The 20,469-nt window shown below is 37.3% G+C and overlaps 1 protein-coding gene across 2 annotated transcripts in view; it reads left to right on the top strand.

Moving 5' to 3' along the window:
* The first annotated feature begins 2,707 nt into the window (after nucleotides 1-2,707).
* Nucleotides 2,708-20,469, top strand: part of LOC145981311 (nonsense-mediated mRNA decay factor SMG8) — a 112,880-nt gene continuing 95,118 nt past the window's right edge. For both annotated transcript variants that reach the window (XM_083114510.1, XM_083114509.1), the window contains exons 1-6: nucleotides 2,708-2,787; nucleotides 6,880-6,968; nucleotides 9,191-9,353; nucleotides 12,722-12,844; nucleotides 15,351-15,502; nucleotides 19,832-20,104. In XM_083114510.1, the coding sequence (XP_082970636.1) occupies nucleotides 2,776-2,787; nucleotides 6,880-6,968; nucleotides 9,191-9,353; nucleotides 12,722-12,844; nucleotides 15,351-15,502; nucleotides 19,832-20,104 (812 nt within the window). In that variant the 5' untranslated portion in view covers nucleotides 2,708-2,775. The remainder of the gene's footprint in view (nucleotides 2,788-6,879; nucleotides 6,969-9,190; nucleotides 9,354-12,721; nucleotides 12,845-15,350; nucleotides 15,503-19,831; nucleotides 20,105-20,469) is intronic.

Raw genomic sequence — 20,469 nt, 5'->3', positions numbered from 1 at the left:
TTTTTACATTAGTGTACGATTTTGAACAAAAATAATGTTCCACAATGAACACCCTCTCTTCCAAAGAGTACTTCATTTCACAGAACAATTCTAATCTTCCCCTACGAACAATGCGAAATGCATGGCTCAACCAGTTCTGAGTACACAACTAACTGATTCTTTTGTTCTCGTTCGGTGGGCGCTCTTATCGCATTGCATGGTTGCCAGGAGTAGGTAAGTAACACTTTTTTCACCATAATTTTCATTTTCTTTTTTTTTCCTGTTTCCAGTATTTCCATGTCATAGACCATCACCAAACACACCTTTTGTTGCCTTCAAACATCAACAGTGTTGCCACTGTACCTCATTTGGACCGGTACGCCTTTACGAGGTATTTCAGGATTGGCTATACGCGAAAACGATCGGTTTTCTTCTCTGAACTATAGATGCCGAAATAGTCCACCTACCCAAGGTGGAAATTGACGTCCAAATTTCCGTACGAATGCTTGACATGCAATTTTCCATGCTTTGTGGAAAAATAAATTTACACTTTCACTTACATTTGGGAACACTGCACCCCGTTTGTTGTTTCTATGTTTAAAAATATCTACTTGAACAGGGCTAACATTTGGTGTATGACTTATGTATGTACAGGTTTCGGTTACAAAGTAACGCCACTCTTAATTCCCAGTTGCGCCGTTCGTGGGACACCCTGTATAAGGACTTTAGAATACGATATTCTTTTAACAATAATCTCCTGATAGAGAATGAGGTTTATTGTGTCCTCTTGCTTTTTGCTTTGGACTTAATTAAGTTGCTTGCATGTTGCATTAATATTCTCAATGAGTTTCATTTTACGTGTGATCATAAATCCCTTTTCATAGCCTTGAACAGGGCCGCATTTACGCGCAGGCTATCTAGGCTGCAGCCTATGAGCCCGCACCAAAAAAAAAATAATAATAACCTGCTTAAACATTTTAATTTCGAATAGACTAAAATAAGAAAAAAATGTCTTTGTTTTAATACTGTGGTATAAAAGACGTCGACGCAGTTGGATATACTTACTAATGAAGAGATAATTGAAGCAGCTCAAAACTTGGTAGAAACATATATCAATTACTTCAGTTCAAGACTTTTTACCACGAGTTTCAAAAAGATTATGAGGAAAATAAAAAAGTCATTAGTCAGGAGAGGTGGATGTATAAACTCCTCCTAGAAAAAAAACGTCAAAAAATGTTTTTCTAATATCGAGGTCGCTCTAAGAATGTACCTGTCACTTATGGTCACAAACATCAGTGGAGAAAGGTCATTTTCAAAATTTAAGTTGATCAAAACCAGGCTTCGAACCTCCATGTTAGAAGACAGGCTCGACGTTTTGGCTTTGCTCAACATTGAAAGTGATATTTTAAGACAACTAAGTTATGAAGATATTATAAGTAGCTTCATTAGTATGAAGTGTAGGCGCAAACCAATTAGCCACTAAGATTATTTGACACTGTCATTTTAAGTCTGATTGTTTGGGAAGTACTGTCTTTGAATTAAATATAAGTAAAATTTGCTTGTTTGTTACATTCCTTTCTTTTATCTTGCATTTGCCAATTGCCTAACATGTTTACTTAAAATTACAATATGTTATTTTTAAAATTAAAAATTAAAATATTATTTTTAAAAAAATTCCCCGCGGTAGGGCCCGCACCACAGGTTCAGCCTAGGGGTCTACAGATTCTAAATATGGCCCTGGTCTTGAATTACTGTTAGATCATTTAAGATTGGTGTTCTTAGCATCTACGTATTGCGAATAGGTTAGGCTAGTTCGTTTGTTGCATACGTTTATATGTTTCTTTCTTTGCTTGCATGTAAGATTTTTAATACGAAAAATGATTTTTAGAAATTGTAACCTACAACCAAATCACGGGAATTTGTGATCCAAATATTTACCAGATTTCTAAAGAAATAAACATTTATTCAAATTAGACACGGGAATTGAGTTCCATGTTTGAAAGCTTATTTAATACGAAATTCCAGTATTACAATCTCTTTCTTCAACCTTCTGCACGTAAACTTTTACAAAATTATCTTGCATACATTTCTTGGACCTTAAGTTTTTATTCCACAGCAATTTAATAGCAGTTATATACTAACGATGATAATTCTTTATAAACTTACAGTAAGTTCCAAATGTAGGATGAAATTTTATCTATATCGCCTTTTATCCACTTGTAATTTGAAAAATATAGGTACATTATGCTGAGCGGTAGAGATTGGATTTTACTTTTTATTTACGTATTTTCTAATGTCATATAACATTTGAAATGTTCTTCAGGTGAAAGCAACGTTCTGAATTTGCATCTAATAACTAAATATTATACTCTTACAATGCACTCTGTTAAATGTTGTAAATGGACTATACTTGACTAATCCTGTGACGTCACGGAAGCTAGTGGAAGGCCCGTATATAAGTATCTCGGAGGCCCGCTCGACCCCATGAGCCTCTCCCCAACCCCTGGATACGCACCTGACGTATTCATTACCTAAACCACTCACCTAAACTCATTCGGTAATAGGAATGGTAATAATATATCATTCAAGATTTCTTAATTGTATTTTATTTCCTATGAATAACGAGAATGTCCTGGAAATATTGCCCGGAGTATCGTTGGCTAAAAGTGCAGCACACGTATGCCAATGCGTAATCTTAGTTCCTACAGGTGGACACTAGATGGCAGCGGCAGGCAGAGGAAGAAACAATAAAGCATTTCTTGAACTAATACGAACATCGTGATTGTATATTTGCTCATGACTTCGGAAGTAAGTAGTAAAATTTCGCATTTGAATTATATAAGTATGTGTATGTAAAACAAATTTATCATCAATACTGAATGTTAATGTATTTATTTTAACGTTTATTATGAATTTGTGAATATTGCTGAACACTGAGCACGTCAGTAGGGTGTCGATGCAGTTGACGGACATCGATTGTAAAATTCGAATGATTAAGATATTTTGCTATATTCATAGCTGATCGAGAAAGAAAAAAGTACATGCTAAACACTTATTCCAGTTGGAACGACTTAAGATAACCGGACCCCTCTCCGATTTTTTGTTTCACAAGGAAATATATATATTCCTGATACTACCACGACACCAAATTATAACTATGTTTGCCTAACCTAACCACACGTCAATGGTTTGTGGGGCTAGCGTCAATGGTTCGCAATTATTTTGCAATTTCTAGATCCTGATACTACCACGACACCAAATTTTAACTATGTTTGCCTAACCTAACAGGGTACTAGTTAGATATAGTGAAAACACATGTAACTCGTTTATTTCCGAATTAGGTAATTATGCGATATCGCCCGAAGACCTCTCACTCGTTTATTTCGTTAATTTTATCATTGATACTTACCCCTTCTGGGTAAATTTCTCGTATCGGACAAACGGATTTCTTCAAATTTACAGGAGAAATTACTTACCGAATGCAGTTTCTTTAGACTTGTGGAAGTTCGGGGAAGTGTTTTCTTGCATCGTTCATTGAATTTTGCCGGTAAATCATCTATTTTTCGATGTAAATGTGTGACCGATGCACGAAAGCTCTTGCATCCATTTACTTCCAGGTGGATGTAGCCTGTGTCTGATGACGTAATCCTGGTCAGTGTTTCTAAACACGTGTTTTTGTAACTGAAGAAGGTACGTTTCCGCAAATGGTTTGTGGGGCTATGTGTCAATGGTTCGTGGGACTATGTGTCAATGGTTTGTGGGGCTATGCGTCAATGGTTCGTGGGGCTATGCGAGAATGGTGTGTGGGGCTACGCATATTTTTTCGAAACCAATTTTTCACTATTGTAACCTATAGTGACCCTACCTAAGCTAACCTTACCGGAAATGGTTCGTGGGGCTATGTATGAGTGGTTCGTGGGGCTATGCGTCAATGGTTTGTGGGGCTACGTAGGTATTTTTGGGTGCAGTGGGGTGGAAACACTGTATGCCGAGTACGGTAGTGAAACTGTGACCGCCATTTTGCGTGTTACCGAAGGCAAAAAGAAACGAAGAAAACATCCTCGATATGTCGCAAATAGAGCTTATTTCCGTGAAATAAGCGAAATGCCACCTTCAGCAATGTTTCTCAATGCAGAATACGTAAGTACGAATATTCAAAGTAAATGAACTAGCAAATTTCAGCCGTTTGTCCGATACGAGAAATTTACCTTACGGGTCATTATTTGTCTTCCTTGTTCCACTTGGGTAACAGACAATATGGCGTGCACTCGTCATGGATCATCGCATGTCGTACTTGTGCTTTGTCGATTTGGAGTGGGTACGCAGTGTTTCAACCCTCTTCACCAAAAAAACCTACTTTCGTGTTCATTATGTCACCACAAACCATTGACGGATAGCCCCAAAAAACCATTCACGATAGCCCCACAAACCATTGATGGATAGCCTCAAAAATTATTCATGATATCTCCATGAACCATTGACGGATAGCCCCAAAAACCATTCACGATAGCTCCAAAAACCATTCACGATAGCTCCAAAAACCATTCACGATAGCCCCACGGACCATTTCCGGCAAGGTTAGGTAAGCATAGTTATATAAAAAAAGGAAAAATTCTCGTAAGAAAAAGGCATGTTTGGAAACACTGGCAAGACCGTGTGACTTTCGACGCTCGCGCCATCTGCAGGTACATAATGGAAACAATGGCATAATGTCAGAAAATACAAGTTCCTTACATAAAAAGTGATTATTTCTTGTTGTGCAGCATTCTATGGTGAAATTTTCAGTTTCCGTGAGAGAAAATACCTCGAAGAACTTCGACAATGCTACAGAAACTGATTTCAGTAAGTAGTTTCTCCTGTACATTTGAAGAAATCCGTTCGGGCGATATCACATATTTACCCTGAATTATTTACATTTATATGCATAGCGGAACATTTTTCAACTTTTTCACTGAAAAAAGCGTAATTTTTAACATTACAAGTATTTATTGGTCGTTGCTAATTCGGTGGGCAAATCTTGACTCACGTTGTCTATCGTCAGCTGATATGCAGTGTTTCCAAACTTATGAACCAATAAATGCCACACAAACTATTCACAAAAGGTTTTTAGGCGAAAATTGATCCACAAACCATTCACGAAAGGTTAGGTTAGGCAAACATAGAAAATTAAATTGGAAAAAAAAAAAAACCGCTCACACGTCATCTTGTAAAACTACCGCATGGTTGCTACACTAACACTTATTAACCGAAAAATGATGTTTTTTAGGCTAAAATTGATTCACAAACCATTCACGGAAGGTTAGGTTCAGTTAGGTTAGGCAAACATAGAAAATTAAATTGAAAAAAAAACCCGCTCACACGTCATCTTGTAAAACTACCGTGTGGTTGCTACACTGACAGGGGATTACATAATCGAACGCATGGAACATTTGATTCACGTAGTCGACGGTAATGGTGGCACAAGCTATCGTGCAACGGAGGTACATGAATGTTGAAAATTACATTATTTACCAGCCGAATAAGTTGCACGAATGGAAAAAGCACTATTCCCAGCTTCCAAAAGTCTACTGGAACTCAATTCCGTAAGTACTTTTCCGTCTTTTCTCCTGTACATTTGAAGAAATGTGTTTTCACTATATCTAACTGTTACCCCTAACTGAAACTAACCTAACCACATGTCAATGGTTCGTTGGGCTAACATCAATGGTTCACAATTATTTTGCAATTTCTAGACGTTTCCGACAAATTTTAACTTCAGATTCGTCATTAGCAGGCCTCAATTAGTAAGTATGTCAAATATGAAGAAAATCGGAGAGGGGTCCGGTCATTTTAAGTCATATCTTCCAGTTGAGTTACTTATCAAAGTTGCACACCCTATCCAGAAGTTGATCCAGAAGCTATGCTTATATTTTGAAATACTACATGAAATTCAAGAAATGTAGTTTTCGGTCTTTGGCACAACATTTTATTGCTACAAAATTACTTTCATTGTGAAAATTGTTTGGGGAAAAATGGATATATTTCATTGGTAAATTTCTCGTATCGGACAAACGGCTGCAATTTGCTAGTTCATTTAATTTGAATATTCGTACTTACATATTCTGCATTGAGAAACATTGCTGAAGGTGGCATTTCGCTTATTTCACGGAAATAAGCTCTATTTGCGACATATCGAGTATGTTTTCTTTGTTTCTTTTTGCCTTTGGTAACACGCAAAATGGCGGTCACAGTTTCACTACCGTACTCGGCATGCAGTGTTTCCACTCCACTGCACCCAAAAATACCTACATAGCCCCACAAACCATTCATACATAGCCCCACGAACCATTTCCGGTAAGGTTAGGTTAGGTAGGGTGACGTATATAGTTATAAATTGGTTTCGAAAAAAAATATGCGTAGCCCCACACACCATTCTCGCATAGCCCCACGAACCATTGACACAGCCCCACGAACCATTGGCACATAGCCTCACAAACCATTGACACATAGCCTCACAAACCATTGACACATAGCTCCACAAACCATTTGCGGAAACGTATCTTCTTCAGTTACAAAAACACGTGTTTGGAAACACTGACCGGGATTACATCATCACACACAGGCTACATCCACCTGGAAGTAAATGGATGCAAGAGCTTTCGTGCATCGGTCACACATTTATATCGAAAAATAGATGATTTACCAGCACAATTCCATGAACGATGCGAGAAAACACTTCCCTGAACTTCCACAAGTCTAAAGAAACTGCATTCGGTAAGTAATTTCTCCTGTAAATTTGAAGAAATCCGTTTGTCCGATACGAGAAATTTACTTATTTCATTTAACATATTCGTATATTTGTAAACATATAGAAATGTGTGTTTCTAAAATTCACCATATTTGTAAATTGTCTTGTTCTAGGAAACGGGTGCTGGTCATGTGTTCAAAGATTATACATGGAGTAAAATGAAAATGAAGAAATTCAAGCTACCATACACTCCATCTGCAAAGTAAGTGTATTTATGAATTGTGCATTTGATGTTTGTAGGGTTTACCTTGTATAATTTGTGAATAAAAAGGGTTTGATTGTCATGAAGAATGTATTGATTCAAATACAATGTGATAGGAATGGACATTTGATTACGGTATTTCTGCATTGTATACATGGATATGATTAAACTATTTATGGGGCATGAGTTTGCAATACCGGACCACTCTCAAATTTCTATGAAATTTTGCACACTCACTAATTGAGACCTCCTAATCACGAATCTGCATCTAATAATTTGGGGTAAAGCATGGAAATTGTAAAATAACGTGTAGAAGTTGTAAAATAACCTTGTTGAATACCACGATGATTCTCCATACAAAGCAATTGACAACCATGTTTCTCTCGCATTTCTTGTCGCACAACAGTTTTCCTACCTTGTGTTCCGACGTCAGATGAGGAATGCCTACAAGGTTAGGTTAGGCCTGTTAGGTTAGGTTCCATTAGCATAAATACAATGAAAAATTATTATTTAGGAATGTGGACTCATTTGATTAGGTACGTTTGGCAACGGTGTATTGCACGCTGATTTTTTCATGTTGGGAAAGTGGCGTCTTCCGTGGACCTGCTGTTCTTACGGTATGGTTTCGGTACGTTAGGAAAACATAGTTTATTTCGTTTTTCTCTACATTTCCATACTTGACCGCCAATTATTACATGCAGATTCGTGATTAGGCAGTCTTAATTAGTGAGTAGGCAAAATTTCATAGCAATTGGAGAGTGGTCCGGTATTGTAAACTTGTACCATTTATGGCCACGACTATTTTCACCAGGTGCTGAAAGCATATGTGGCTATTTTTACCAGCAAAGGTAATTTACCTGAATTGTAATATAACATTGTCCTTTATCTTATTTTATTACATTATTTGGCAGTGCTATTGAACTTACTGCTGAGAAGTTACTGTAAATTAAAAATGGGTGTGACTACTACTGTCGCCAGGTAGTGAGAATAGCAGTGTGTGCTGAAGACCAGAAATTACGATTAAGTGTTGGGAAGTATTTACAGAAGTAATTTTAATGCTAATAGCCCTAAACCTGACCTACCTAACAATGACAGCATTTAAAAATGTAATACCCCTTCATACTAACATCATGTGACATATTAGCAGCACCAGTCCTGGCCCAAGTTACTTTTGTTTTATTGCGATTTCATCATGCTACGAAAGCAATTTTTACATAGTTCGATCTCGATTTACGTCTGTTAATGCATACTGCGGATTTTTAGAGATTACTTAAGATTTGTTCAGTATATGCTTTCGTGGTTAGGTTATTCAGGTTTGGCTCTCTTAGCATTAAAATAGTCCCTAAGTGAATTCTACTAAGGTTCTACATTCATTCCCACTAGTCTACGATACTTACTGTCGCTTGTTAATGCAGAACACCCTGTTCATGGGGATCGCACATGCTTGCGTAAGGTAATTTTAAGTTGTTTTTTTTCCAACATAAATAACTTTCTTATCGAATCCAAACAGTGATCATTACTTTAAGGAAGGTTGAAATTTTGGGTGACAATAATTTACATAATTCTATGATAAATAGTCATTCTGCTAGGAGAATTTGAAAAAAAAAATCATAAAACAATCGAACCGTTAGCCCAGTCCTTATCAGAACACCCTGGGGTATTTTCCAACTCCATGGCGTGCAGAAAAAAATACTTATATCCCACATGAAAATAAATGCACGTCAACGTAAGCTTCATACACACAAACAACGGATTTTCTTACATATATCACCTTTGACTGGGTGTCAAAACTTTAGGGTTGGGGCAAGGGCAGTTAATTTTTTTTTTTGTAGATAAGGGATAGCATTAAGAGACCATACTGGTGGGGCAAAAAGTGGGGGACAACCCCCCCCCCCCCCACACACACACATCCCTAATTGCTGCTACTGTACATACATGTTCATGTACATTAATTGCCCTAATGACTTGGTCTGGAAAAGTCAGGGAATTTTGTTTTCACAAAATATTAGACACCCTGACTCTATAAAATTTGCAAAAAATCATTAAACATTCAGAACTGTTGCCAGAGATTGGGTTAATGTATGATATAAGGTAGATTATTAAAAAATTAAAATAAGGTAGTGAGAAGTTAAAGTAAAGGTAGCAGGTGCCCTGTCACAATGTCATGTTTGGCTGCAACTGATGTTATTGATGCTAATATATGCTAATCTTTCCTGTGTCAGGGAGTTGCTGACACCTGATAAAAAGGTTATTGTGATCTCGTTCTTTGGGAAGACTCCATATGCAGCTAAAGGCTGTAAGGCTGGAGTGATAGACAGTATCCCAGGAAGGCAGATATTTCAGCCATCAATGTTAGATGAACCTGAGGTTGATGATGATTATATGGTAAGTAAATTTTTAATATTTGGGTAATACAGTACTTATATTGTAGCAGTTAATATCTTTCAGTGTCCCAAATGTGGGGTGTTACCAAAATAGTTTTTTGCATTTTGGGGGCCATTGACCCACTGTCCACCTTGAGAATTATGTTGAATTTTTTGTCAATCTACAGATTTTCATGTTTTACGTAATATAAAATTGTTTCTAGCATGAGGAGAAACCAAAATAATTGAGATATTTGATCCCAAAGTATGGCCCAAATAAGTAAAAACCTGCCCTTTCGGAGTACTTTTGCTGCTTTTTATTAGTAAAAACAATTTGTGTACATACTTAAATAGAGAAAGAACACATTGAGAAGAACTATCAGTTCCAAACTTAACACACTTAACCTAGCGACGTAAAATTATAGCTGCTGTTGTGGAATGTCTTCACTTGTGCGAAGCATCTTCATGGTAAGGTAACAGACATACTTTACTTCACAATAAGACATTTCCGTGAGCTAAAAACAACTGAAAATGTTTATAAACAACAAAATCTTCATAAACCATGCAAAATACGAGGCATATTCGGAAAGTAAGTACTGAAAGGGTGTAAGAAATAAAGTAAAATAGTTTTGTACCTTTTTTATTTGCATTGCATTCTACAGACCTTAAACTACTTTTCTACGTAGTTTCCACCATTTTTCAAGCATTTGTCATAGCGTGGCACTGGTTTTTGTATCCCATCGTCATAGAATGTTCCCGCCTGTGACGAAAGCCATCCATGCACTCCTGCTTGGACGTCATCAGCCTCGTCGAAACGCTGACCACAATTTTGGATATTCCAGGCGATCTGTCACAATTTCATAGAGGACTGTTTTCTTGAAATTTGTGGAAATTCCATGGAAAGAGACGATATTGTGAAGCATCTGTTTTCACGAATTTCCACGTCGACCGCACGCACCAAATCCTCGGTCACAACAAATGGCCAACCGCTCCTTGGCTCATCATGAATTGTCTCACGACCTTCTTTAAATATCAAAAATAAAGACCTCTCACAGTTGACGGTGGATGTCTTCCGGTTTCATGTTTCTTGCATTGAGAAAACGAATCACAAACCGGACTTCACACTCAACGGGCCGATTGATTTTCTTGAACATTTCAAACCTTCATGAACCTACGAAGGAAAAGCATGACCTGCTCCCACGACTGCCTGTGGCTTACTAACAGATGAAGGATGTCAGCGAGAACTCACATGGTTGCGACTGCAGCGCTATAGCGGCAATATTTGCAAACGGTACTTACTTTACGAATACGCCTCGTATTTTCGAGGGTATACAGAGGGTACATATTGTATAAGTGGGAAGTATTGATGGGGTTTGGGATCTTCTGTATGACCCAACTTCCAATTGATGGATCTTAATCGTGTCCTTATGCACACACAAGCTGACCAGATTCTTCACAGGAAAAAAAGTGGATGAGAGAAGTTCAGTTTATTGCTCCACCACTTAGCATTCAATGTTTTCAATGCCACAGCTTCAAAACCATACAGTTAGTAGGCCTAGAATATTTAATATCAAAAAGAAAACTTGCATTATACTTACCTTAACTTAGTAGCTCTACACCCCTGTAGGGCCTGGCCTCCTCCACAAGGGACTGCCAGATGGGTCTATCTCTTGCTTTCTTCGTCCATCCTCTCACTCACTAGATCTACAGCCTCTCCGAGCCACCTTTCCTTTTGCCTTCCTGCCCTTCTTCCTCTGGTATATCATTCATTAATTTTCTCACACGTCTCCTTCACTCCATCCTTTCCACATGTCCTAACCATCTTAGTCGCATCCTCTTGATTTCATTCACAATATCTGGTTGCTGATATAGGCCCTGGAGTTCTTTGTTTGTTCTTATATGCCCGAGCCCCCTTCCATTCACTGGTCCACATATTTTCCGTAAGATTTTCTGTTTCCATACGAGTAGGTTTTTCTCATCTTGTGTTGTTAGACACCATGCTTCTGCTCCAAATGTAACTGCAGTTGTAATTACAGTCTTGTACAGCCTTATTTTAAGATGTTTATAAGGCGTATTCGGAAAATAAGTACCGAAAGGATGTAAAAAATAAAGTAAAATAGTTTCGTACCTTTTTTTATTTGCATTGCATTCTACAGACCCTAAACTACTTTTCTACGTAGTTTCCACCATTCTTCAAGCATTTGTCGTATCGTGGCACTAGTTTTTGTATCCCATCATCATAGAATGTTCCCGCCTGTGACGAAAACCATCCATGCACTGCTGCTTCGACGTCGTCATCCTCGTCGAAACGCTGACCAGCAAGAAACGTCTTCTTCAGATGAAGAAAGAGATGGTAGTCACTTGGTGCCAAGTCAGGGCTGTTGGCGGATGAACAAATTGTTCCCAGCCGAATGACGTGATGACATTTTGAGTTTGTTGAGCCGTATGCGGACGAGCATTGTCATGAAGCAACACAATGCCTTCGCTAAGCATTCTGCGTCTTTTGTTTTGAATTGCACGATGCAGCCGGATTAATGTGTTACAGCAGGCATCTTTGTTGGTGGTCTGTCCTCTAGGCAAGAAATCAGCCATTCTTGCATTGAGAAAACAAATCACAGACCGGATTTCACAGTCGGCGGGCTGATTGATTTAATTGAACATTTCAAACTTTCAGAAAACTATGAAGAAAAAACATGATCTGCTCCCACGCGTGCCTGTGGCTAGCTAATGGATGAAGAACGTCAGCGAGAACTCACACGATCGCGACTGCATCGCTACAGCGGCAATATTTGCAAACGGTACTTACTTTACGAATACACCTCGTAGATTTGCTCTTTGATTTGATTAATTTCAAGAGGGAAAAATAGCATCTATTGCCTGCAGCTATTCTGTTGTTTATCTCTACGGTTATATTATTTGTTTCTGTTAAGATTGTCCCTAAATATTTGAACCTCTCAACTTTCAAATTTCCTGTTGTTTATTTTATATCTTTTGTGTCTTGATACTTGTTCTTCTCCCATGTGTTTATCATACACTTTGTTTTATTCCACGTTCACTGCGAGACCCACTCTTTCTGCTTGATTCTTGCATAAGCAAGATATTGTTTCATTCTGTTGAACATATTTCCTCCCTTGGATACTCCTATCCTTCATAGGTCTATGGCTTCTTCCAACAGATTGAATAGGTTGTTTGAGAGTACATTTTTCCCTGCTTCATTCCTCTTGAGATTTCAAATTCTTCAGTATATTCGCCTCCTACCTTCACCTTTGTGTTTACTAATGTCATTTTAATTAGTCTAACTTCTATGGTATACCAAATTCTTGCATTATGTTGAAAAGGGGAAGTCACAAGGTGTCATTGTGAAATGTATTTCTTTTCTTCTTTTTTCAGTGTGATATTGAAGGCTACTATGATCTCAACAATAGGACAATATTTTTGCATTTGAGAGGTGTGTTCGATGTCCATACGCTTGTGAAAAGCCTGGACAAGGCTGCCAAAGATGTAGAGGAAAAGGTAGTTATTGTTATGTACTTTTGTGCTACAGTGTATGTGCCAATGAACTTGAAACATTGTTTCCTATGCAGTATCTTTTACCAGAATAATTATTGGTAATCACACATTAACTGAAAGTAATTAACCATCTCCTGGAGCAGTGCAGTGGTAGCATTGTCACCTTGTAATGAAGGGGTCCCAGGTTTGGTTGAGGCACATAGTGGTTTGGATCCCCCTTTAAACTGTAGGCCCAGTCCTGATTAGCCTTTCTGTGCATAAAGGGGACTTAAAACAACAATTCAATATAATTAACCATCTGGTGTGAATTGAATATTTTCATTTATTGGGACAAATAGTTGCTAAAATATATTTTTTTGTTTTAATCACATATTACTTTCAGTCGTACTCTGTCAAGAGACTAGAAAGCCACTGAAATTGATACAGAAATATTTCTTGCTTGATCCTGTTGGATGTTATCATTAATTACACTAATGACACCACACCTGGGCCCACAGTGTTTTTTGTGTCCTGTTAATTTTTGTTTGTCTCCTTATCCATTTCATATAATCAGCATTCATTCTCTGCAATTAGCAAAACAGCTGAAAGGCAACCAAAAATAAAAGAAATTAATCAAAATTAACCAAACTTGTGCCATAATAACCAGTAAAACAAAAAAAGAAAGAAAGGAAGATGGAGAGAAAGAAGGAATAAGTAAACTCTCACTACAGAGCATTCCGTGACATTCGCTTTGAGACTTGACGTCTTTGTATACTTTATTTTTAGATTTCCCCATTTTTCTTTCCACTTTTATTCAGAACTAACCCTGTTACTCTAAACCTTTTTACGAGGTTTAATATAGTTGTCCTATGTGGAACGGGAACACCAGGGAATTTCGTTGCAAAACGTCGTCGCACTTCTCCACAATTCCTCTTTCCGAAGTAACACTCGACAAGATAAATCCTTTGTTGTAATGTAAACTTTTGTGGTGCCATATTAAGCCACAATCTTCAACACGCGGACACGACACAACACAACTTCCAAGGGAGGATTATACTGTCGTCAGTGTGCAACGTCAACAGAAAGGGAAAGAGAGTGAAGGCAGGGAGAGCGAAAAAAACACTGTAGCATGTGACTGTCGCGGACCCCGTTCATCGGGAAAGTCAAGCGCTGACACCGGGCCGCTTGCCGCAGAGTCTCGTAGCGAATGTCAGGGAATGCTCTGTATATATCTGTGTGTGTGCTCTGTTGCAATGATGCATCTCAAGTTTACAATCTTTTTTAGATCAGTGACAATGGATCAGATGTTTCAAATATGAGAGAAATATTATAAGAAGCTAAGAGCGAGATAATCGTGTCGTCGTCCCCCCACTCCCAATGTTGAAAAATGAGATCATGCCTCTTCAACCTCCTCTAAAAATGAGGGATCAATCTTCCCAAACTAACTTCCTTTATTTAACCCAAATTTAAAAAAGAAAAAGAAAAGACTTCATTATTCTAAGTATGGAATGTAGTTTAACCTTACTTTCCAACGTCAGAAATTAGGTGACATACTCATATTGACCAAAACGAGTTGAATCTAAAAGTTGAGATTTTTACTTCGAGTTAGGTTCATGAAGGGCTTCCTATGTTCCAAATTTCAGAATTTTTAAAGGGGACTCATCTGAGATATTGAACCCCGAAAACTGTCAAAATTCAATGAACGGCCATGTTTGAACCCATGCTGTAAAAAAGGAGTGCATTTCTAAGCACTGATATTTTATTTACAGACACCCTGCAGGTAGGTCTACACATGAAAAAAAAATCAAGCCTTAGACTAAACCCCTTCAAAAAAAAAAATGTAACTATTGTTACCCCATTTTCCACCATAATTTTTGTACTTACGATGCAATTTCAAGCAAAACATACCTGAATATCATAGGAAGTATACTTCATTAGCTACAAAATGAATTTTGTTTCAGGTCTCTAGCTTTAATGGTTTTTGAGATATTAAGGTTTCTGTATACTTCTACATCAGCAAAAAAAAGCCATGTGCCATGTTGGAAAAATGGCTGCCCCAGGAGAACTAAAGACAATAATTTTTTTTGAACATTGGTTTTGATATCTAGAAACATGTACAAACCTATGTACTAAAAATGAAATTTTTCTAAAATGGTCATGCAGCCATTTTTTAAAAAAATTGGTTGATTTGACATGGAATGACCCTGCAATGTTTCATCCTAATTTCCCAGAACTTTTTCAAGTGTACACCAAGATAAACACAAACATGGCTAGTCAGTCTACACTTCTAAGGAATGAATAATTTGTGTCCTTATTCCCTCCTAGGCAACTGGTTTATCCACTTTGCTGGTGTCTGGGAAAAAATTTTAAAACACACTAAATACTATAACTAATATTATTTTGGATCTACAAAAAGCGGTTATTAGGCTTTGAACAAGTGACATTTTAAAAAAAATTGTGTATTTTTACAGTTTTACATTTTTTTTAAAAAAAAGAAAATGGTTATGTTGTAATCTCTATTTCATTGCAGGGTTACCTGACCATGTGGGCCAAAATGAAGTACAAGTATGCACGAGCATTGATGTTTCTTTTCGCTGTCTCTCACATTCTTATTGTTTCTCACCCAACACATACTTTTGACATAAGTTATGTTCATCTGTTCAGGGCTCTGGATTCAGTGCGGTAAGTTTCGTACGTGTTTGCTGTTCTATTTATTTTGCTATCTTGGTCATTCACCTTCATTTTTTGAATTAGCCAAAAATGGCAGGGGGAAATGGACACAATATAAGAAACTACAAATTATTTTGCATTTTTGGTTCTTTTATTTTGATGTACAAAAAAAAGTAAAGTTCCCCATGCACTTTGCCATTAGGCATATATAGGGGGATGTGTGAGTAGAGCCTCACACATTCTATTGATCAGCCATTTTGGAGGTGATGCGATCAGCACCATGCTCCGCCCACCTTTACTCCCCACGGTTGCCCCCAAGTAGCCATTTCATTAAGGCTGGTTGAGTCAGACACGCTACTGACTAGATCACATCGGCTCCACATCTTGATGTACGCTTACAATTACTAGCATTATGTTAATATATATTTTTAATGTTACTGTGAGACTGGATTTTAAAGGGAATTCCTTTTTTATTTTTCAACATGGATTGTGGAATGAATAATAACAGTGTTGATACCACCAACAAGATTACATGGTTTTCAATTCCTCCCCCCCCCCCTTTCCAGCCCACATTTTAAAAACATTTTCCTTCCTGGTGCCCTTATTGACTAATTTTTCAGCCTACATTCCCTTCTATATAAAAAAAAAAAAAACATCTTCCTTGGTCCTTTTATTGACAATATATCAAATATTTTGTACAACTGTATTTTCCCTAAACAAAACATTCAACAATTGTCTATTTGGGGCTGCTTAAGGAGACAGAGAGAGAGAGAGAACAAGTGCTTTTACCCTACCTTCCCTGCCATGTGTTGGGAGTATGTTGCAACAATGCGATCTGGGCTTAAGCAGTAACAAACGTATTAAATGTCTTTCATGTTTTACTTTACTTCATACGAAATTTAATGTATCCCTTTTTAGATATGAATGGTATATATTATGCTTTCATTTAAAATAATATTTTTAGTGGAGTGCAAAAATAAACTATAGTCCTTTTTTGGCAATAATTTTCCCTTTTTTTGTTCTTCTCAGAGTAAAATTTTTTCCTTTAAAATCCGATCCCTATTCATGACGTAAACAGAAATACACATGTCAAGAGTGGAACTTCTTAAATAAGTATATTTGAACTTAAAACAAGGTGGATTTACGTTATAACCCATAAGGACATACATATAGGAGGTGCATAATAGTTGCTATGCACAGTCTATTGCAATTGACCATAGCTGCCAGTTCACCATGCATAATAGTAACAACATATTTGAAATGTCATGTTATGATAAGCTTATATAACAATTACTAGAGATATGGTTAACATATGTGTTCAAACTTCAACCTTGCTGCCGAAGTTCCTGGGTTTGAGTCCTACCCTGGCCATGTGTGTTTTAGTGAGTGTCCTTTAACCTTTACGAGCCCGAGCGTCTCGATCGAGATGCTCTTAGGTAACCGGCGGGTGCCCGATCGTCTCGATTGAGATGCTGTGTCAAGGTCATAGTTTTTACGTTACAACTTCACTATTTTTGGCTAGAATTCCGGTTTTCTTTTTTCATATTGTTGTTAACACATGTATTTAACAGAAATTATTGTTGCACGTTTTTTTTTTTCATGAAAATGGCAGGGAAAAGGCGACTTCTTTTTTGCGTCTTTTTTCAAGAGAAAAATTTTGCCGACAAGGGAAGGCCGGCTTTGTTGTTCTAAAGCAATGCGTTTCCCTCACCCCTGGAAACTGCATTCGAAGGAAGTTTGTATATCGGTACCCGAGGTCAAAAGAAATGTTTTCCGTGCAGGTGCAAGCAGGGGGTGGAGGTTGTGGGAGAGGGAAGAAGGGTTGTTGAAACTGCGTCGTAAGAATGGAAGTTGGAGGCGCGCTGAAGAAAATCCTTTGTTCTTGAGCACAAGTGTTTCACAATGGCTACAAAGGTTACCCTGCACTCTCTAAAAATAGAAAATAGAAAAATTCAACGGTATATCATTCATCTCTACGGCAATTAACCTCTGAGCTATAGTCATTTTTAAAAAAATATTTTTTTTGGGATTCCCTTCCCCTCCATATATACGCCCAATGTGCATAAATTTTATATCGTCTGAATGTGTGATTCATTCCGCGTACAACGGTATATCATTCATCTCTCTAGGGCAATTAGCCTCTGAGCTATAGTCATTTCAATGTAACCCTGCATTTCGCTGAAATCCGAAGCTTGAGTCAGTGGCTCGCAGGCCTTTCGTTTCGGGGGTACAACTCACGTTATATTGGTCATATGATAATGATGCAAATATATTTTTCTGTTTCTTACATGCCATCGATAATTTCCACTTGCATGTTGACCTTTTCATGTCCTTTCTTTCGGGGGCTGGTGAATCTGTGATTCATTCCACGTACAACGGTATATCATTCATCTCTCTAGGGCAATTAGCCTCCAATCCACACTCATTTAATTGAAACTCTGTATTTTGCTCAAAATCGGCTTGGGCACCAAGGGGGTTCCCTGTGAAAATGGCCTTGGGCTCCAAAAGGTTAATCATTACTCTTCCTCATCATGAATAGCCAAAGGTTGCAGAAAGACAACGCTAAATGACAACAATACCCATAGAGATTGGTATTGTTGCATTGAAATTACAACAGTGTAGCCCAACAATTCCCTATTAACAACAATGAAAGAGCGTTTCATGGTAATATGTATTTGAAATGCTTAACATTTTATAAATCAATCAAACCAGTGTGGTTTGAATGTTTCTGAAGGCAGACAACTCTCCGTCATTTCATGCTTGTCAGTTGCAGGTGAGCCTAGTACTTACACACTTTTTCACTCTGTAAGTAATCAAATCAGTGTTGTTTCTGAGATATTTGTAGTGTAGCAAGCTTGGTAGTGGATTTTTCTGTCATTTTGTATATTCTTGGAAATTCTACGCACCAGACTACAAAATGCATTGGGATTTTTTAAGTACATGTCAAATCCACAATTACTCATAATGAATATGAATTAATGTTAAATATTAGTGTAGAGATGGATAAGTATGAAAATTTTCCCATCATCATTTTCCCCAATGACTGATATTGTACCAATCAGATGTAAAATTAGAAATGTTCCTTGATGATCATGAATCATTAATTAACTTTTTATTAATGTATACAACAGTCCAATTGCAATGGGTTTTGCCTTTGTAAAGCATTTGGTCTTTTAGTTAACAAAATGAACACGTGGATTATATGTATTAAACATATTCCCCCGTGTGAAGGTAGGTGCACACTCGATCTCTGGTCAGAACCCAGCCACTTTTGCTTGGTGATGCGACCGTTCCCATAGAAGGTGAAAAATCGTAGGAAGTATCCATTTACATGTGGTTTCATGTAGTTGTCAGAATTATTCCATGTGTAATGTGCCATAGTTTTCTTTTGGATGAAATTTTGAAAAACATTCATGTAATGTATGTGTAACAGTAGAATTTAATTTTTTAAGTCTGAGGCACAAGAATGGTGAATTTTTGTGTTATTTTTTGTTTTTAAGCACAAAATGCAGAAATTAACATTTTTTAGTGTTACCCTAAATTTAACGAAATGCCAGTTTTCATGTTTTTTGCCGCATGCATTTAATTTTTGTGTAAAATTCATCATACATATTAAATCCAGTATAAAGATGAAAAAATATTTGTATGTTAGTGAACAAGGCAGATTGACCTTTAAATGCCCTGTAATCCTTTGTCTTTCCCTGAAAATACAAAACTAACTACAGCTCTCTTCATAAGTAGTTTCCTGTAGCGTATTATGAAAATTTCACCTGGTTAACTGCAACAAGTCTTATTTGTTGTATATATTTCTTGTATGCTCCATCTAGATTAATTAGATCTATTCCGACAAATGCTATATTTTCTTAAAATCTCCCTTTCACCTAAAATTGCACAGAGGGAAATTTCCCTTCATGTAGCAACCCTGCCACTGTCATTTCTTAAATTTTGGTTTACGAGCTTTTTTTAATAGTTTGCATAATGAGCTGTTTCCCATATATTTGAGCTAAATGTATAAATATATGAAAAAGTTGGTTTTCCAGCGGTAAATGCAGTAACATGTAGAATACGCCACTGGTAGCTTTCCTTCTATAATTTTTTGCATACTGCATGTATTTGAAAACGTCCCATCCTTAGAGGGTTTACAAAGTAAAAAGGTCCTGCGCTAAAGCTTAATTGGTAGTGTTATCAGTAGTCCACCATTTCAGTATCTACTCATAAGGACCTGTTCAGTTTTATAAATACAACCCAATGATATTCTTGTTACTTTGGTTGTACTGAATTATTATTATTATTATTATTATTATTATTATTATTGTTGATAATATTGCCTTTTATTTCCAGTCAAAAATCCCAGCCCAGCTTATGCGAAATGCTTCGTAGCGTTAACGGACTGCCAAAGGATTGGATATCCTTTGGACGACCATGCTCTCCAAGAGTGCTGTTCCTCTTTGAATCTTGCCCTTCTGTGTTCAGAGAAGACTCCAGTTCTGCATCCGGGATGAAGTCCCGTCTGAAGCAAACCTCCAAGTATCCTCCCATAAAGAAGCTGGAACATGCATTAGAGGACCAGATATATCATATTTTAAGGAAAAGCAGAGTGATTACTAATATAAGGTAACACACATCATTTTTTTTTAACAGAACATTGTAGTTTTGATATGTGAAGTGTTTGTTTATTCTTTGAGTGGAAAAGGTAGCATATGTTTTTTGCACATTGCATCGTTCTAAAAGCACACTCAGTAAATTGGAAATAGGTTTGACTGATTGATTTAGTTTATTTTACTTCACATTTCTGCCATTGTGGGCTAATCACAAAGATTATGAGTGTTGATGTGATGAAGTTGATGAAGGGGCACTCACAGAGAACACCCATGCCCAGGCTGTGATTCGAACCCTGGTGTTGTAGTGCACTGTGCTAGCCACTCTGTCACAGAGGCCAGCATGGTAGGACCTACGCATACTTGGTTGTGGTCATAGTG

The sequence above is a fragment of the Lepisma saccharinum genome, chromosome 29 (assembly GCF_977018435.1).
Source record: "Lepisma saccharinum chromosome 29, izLepSacc3.1, whole genome shotgun sequence".
NCBI lineage: Eukaryota > Metazoa > Arthropoda > Insecta > Zygentoma > Lepismatidae > Lepisma > Lepisma saccharinum.
Note: the sequence above shows the minus strand (reverse complement) of the source record. Positions and strands in the feature narration are given on the sequence as shown.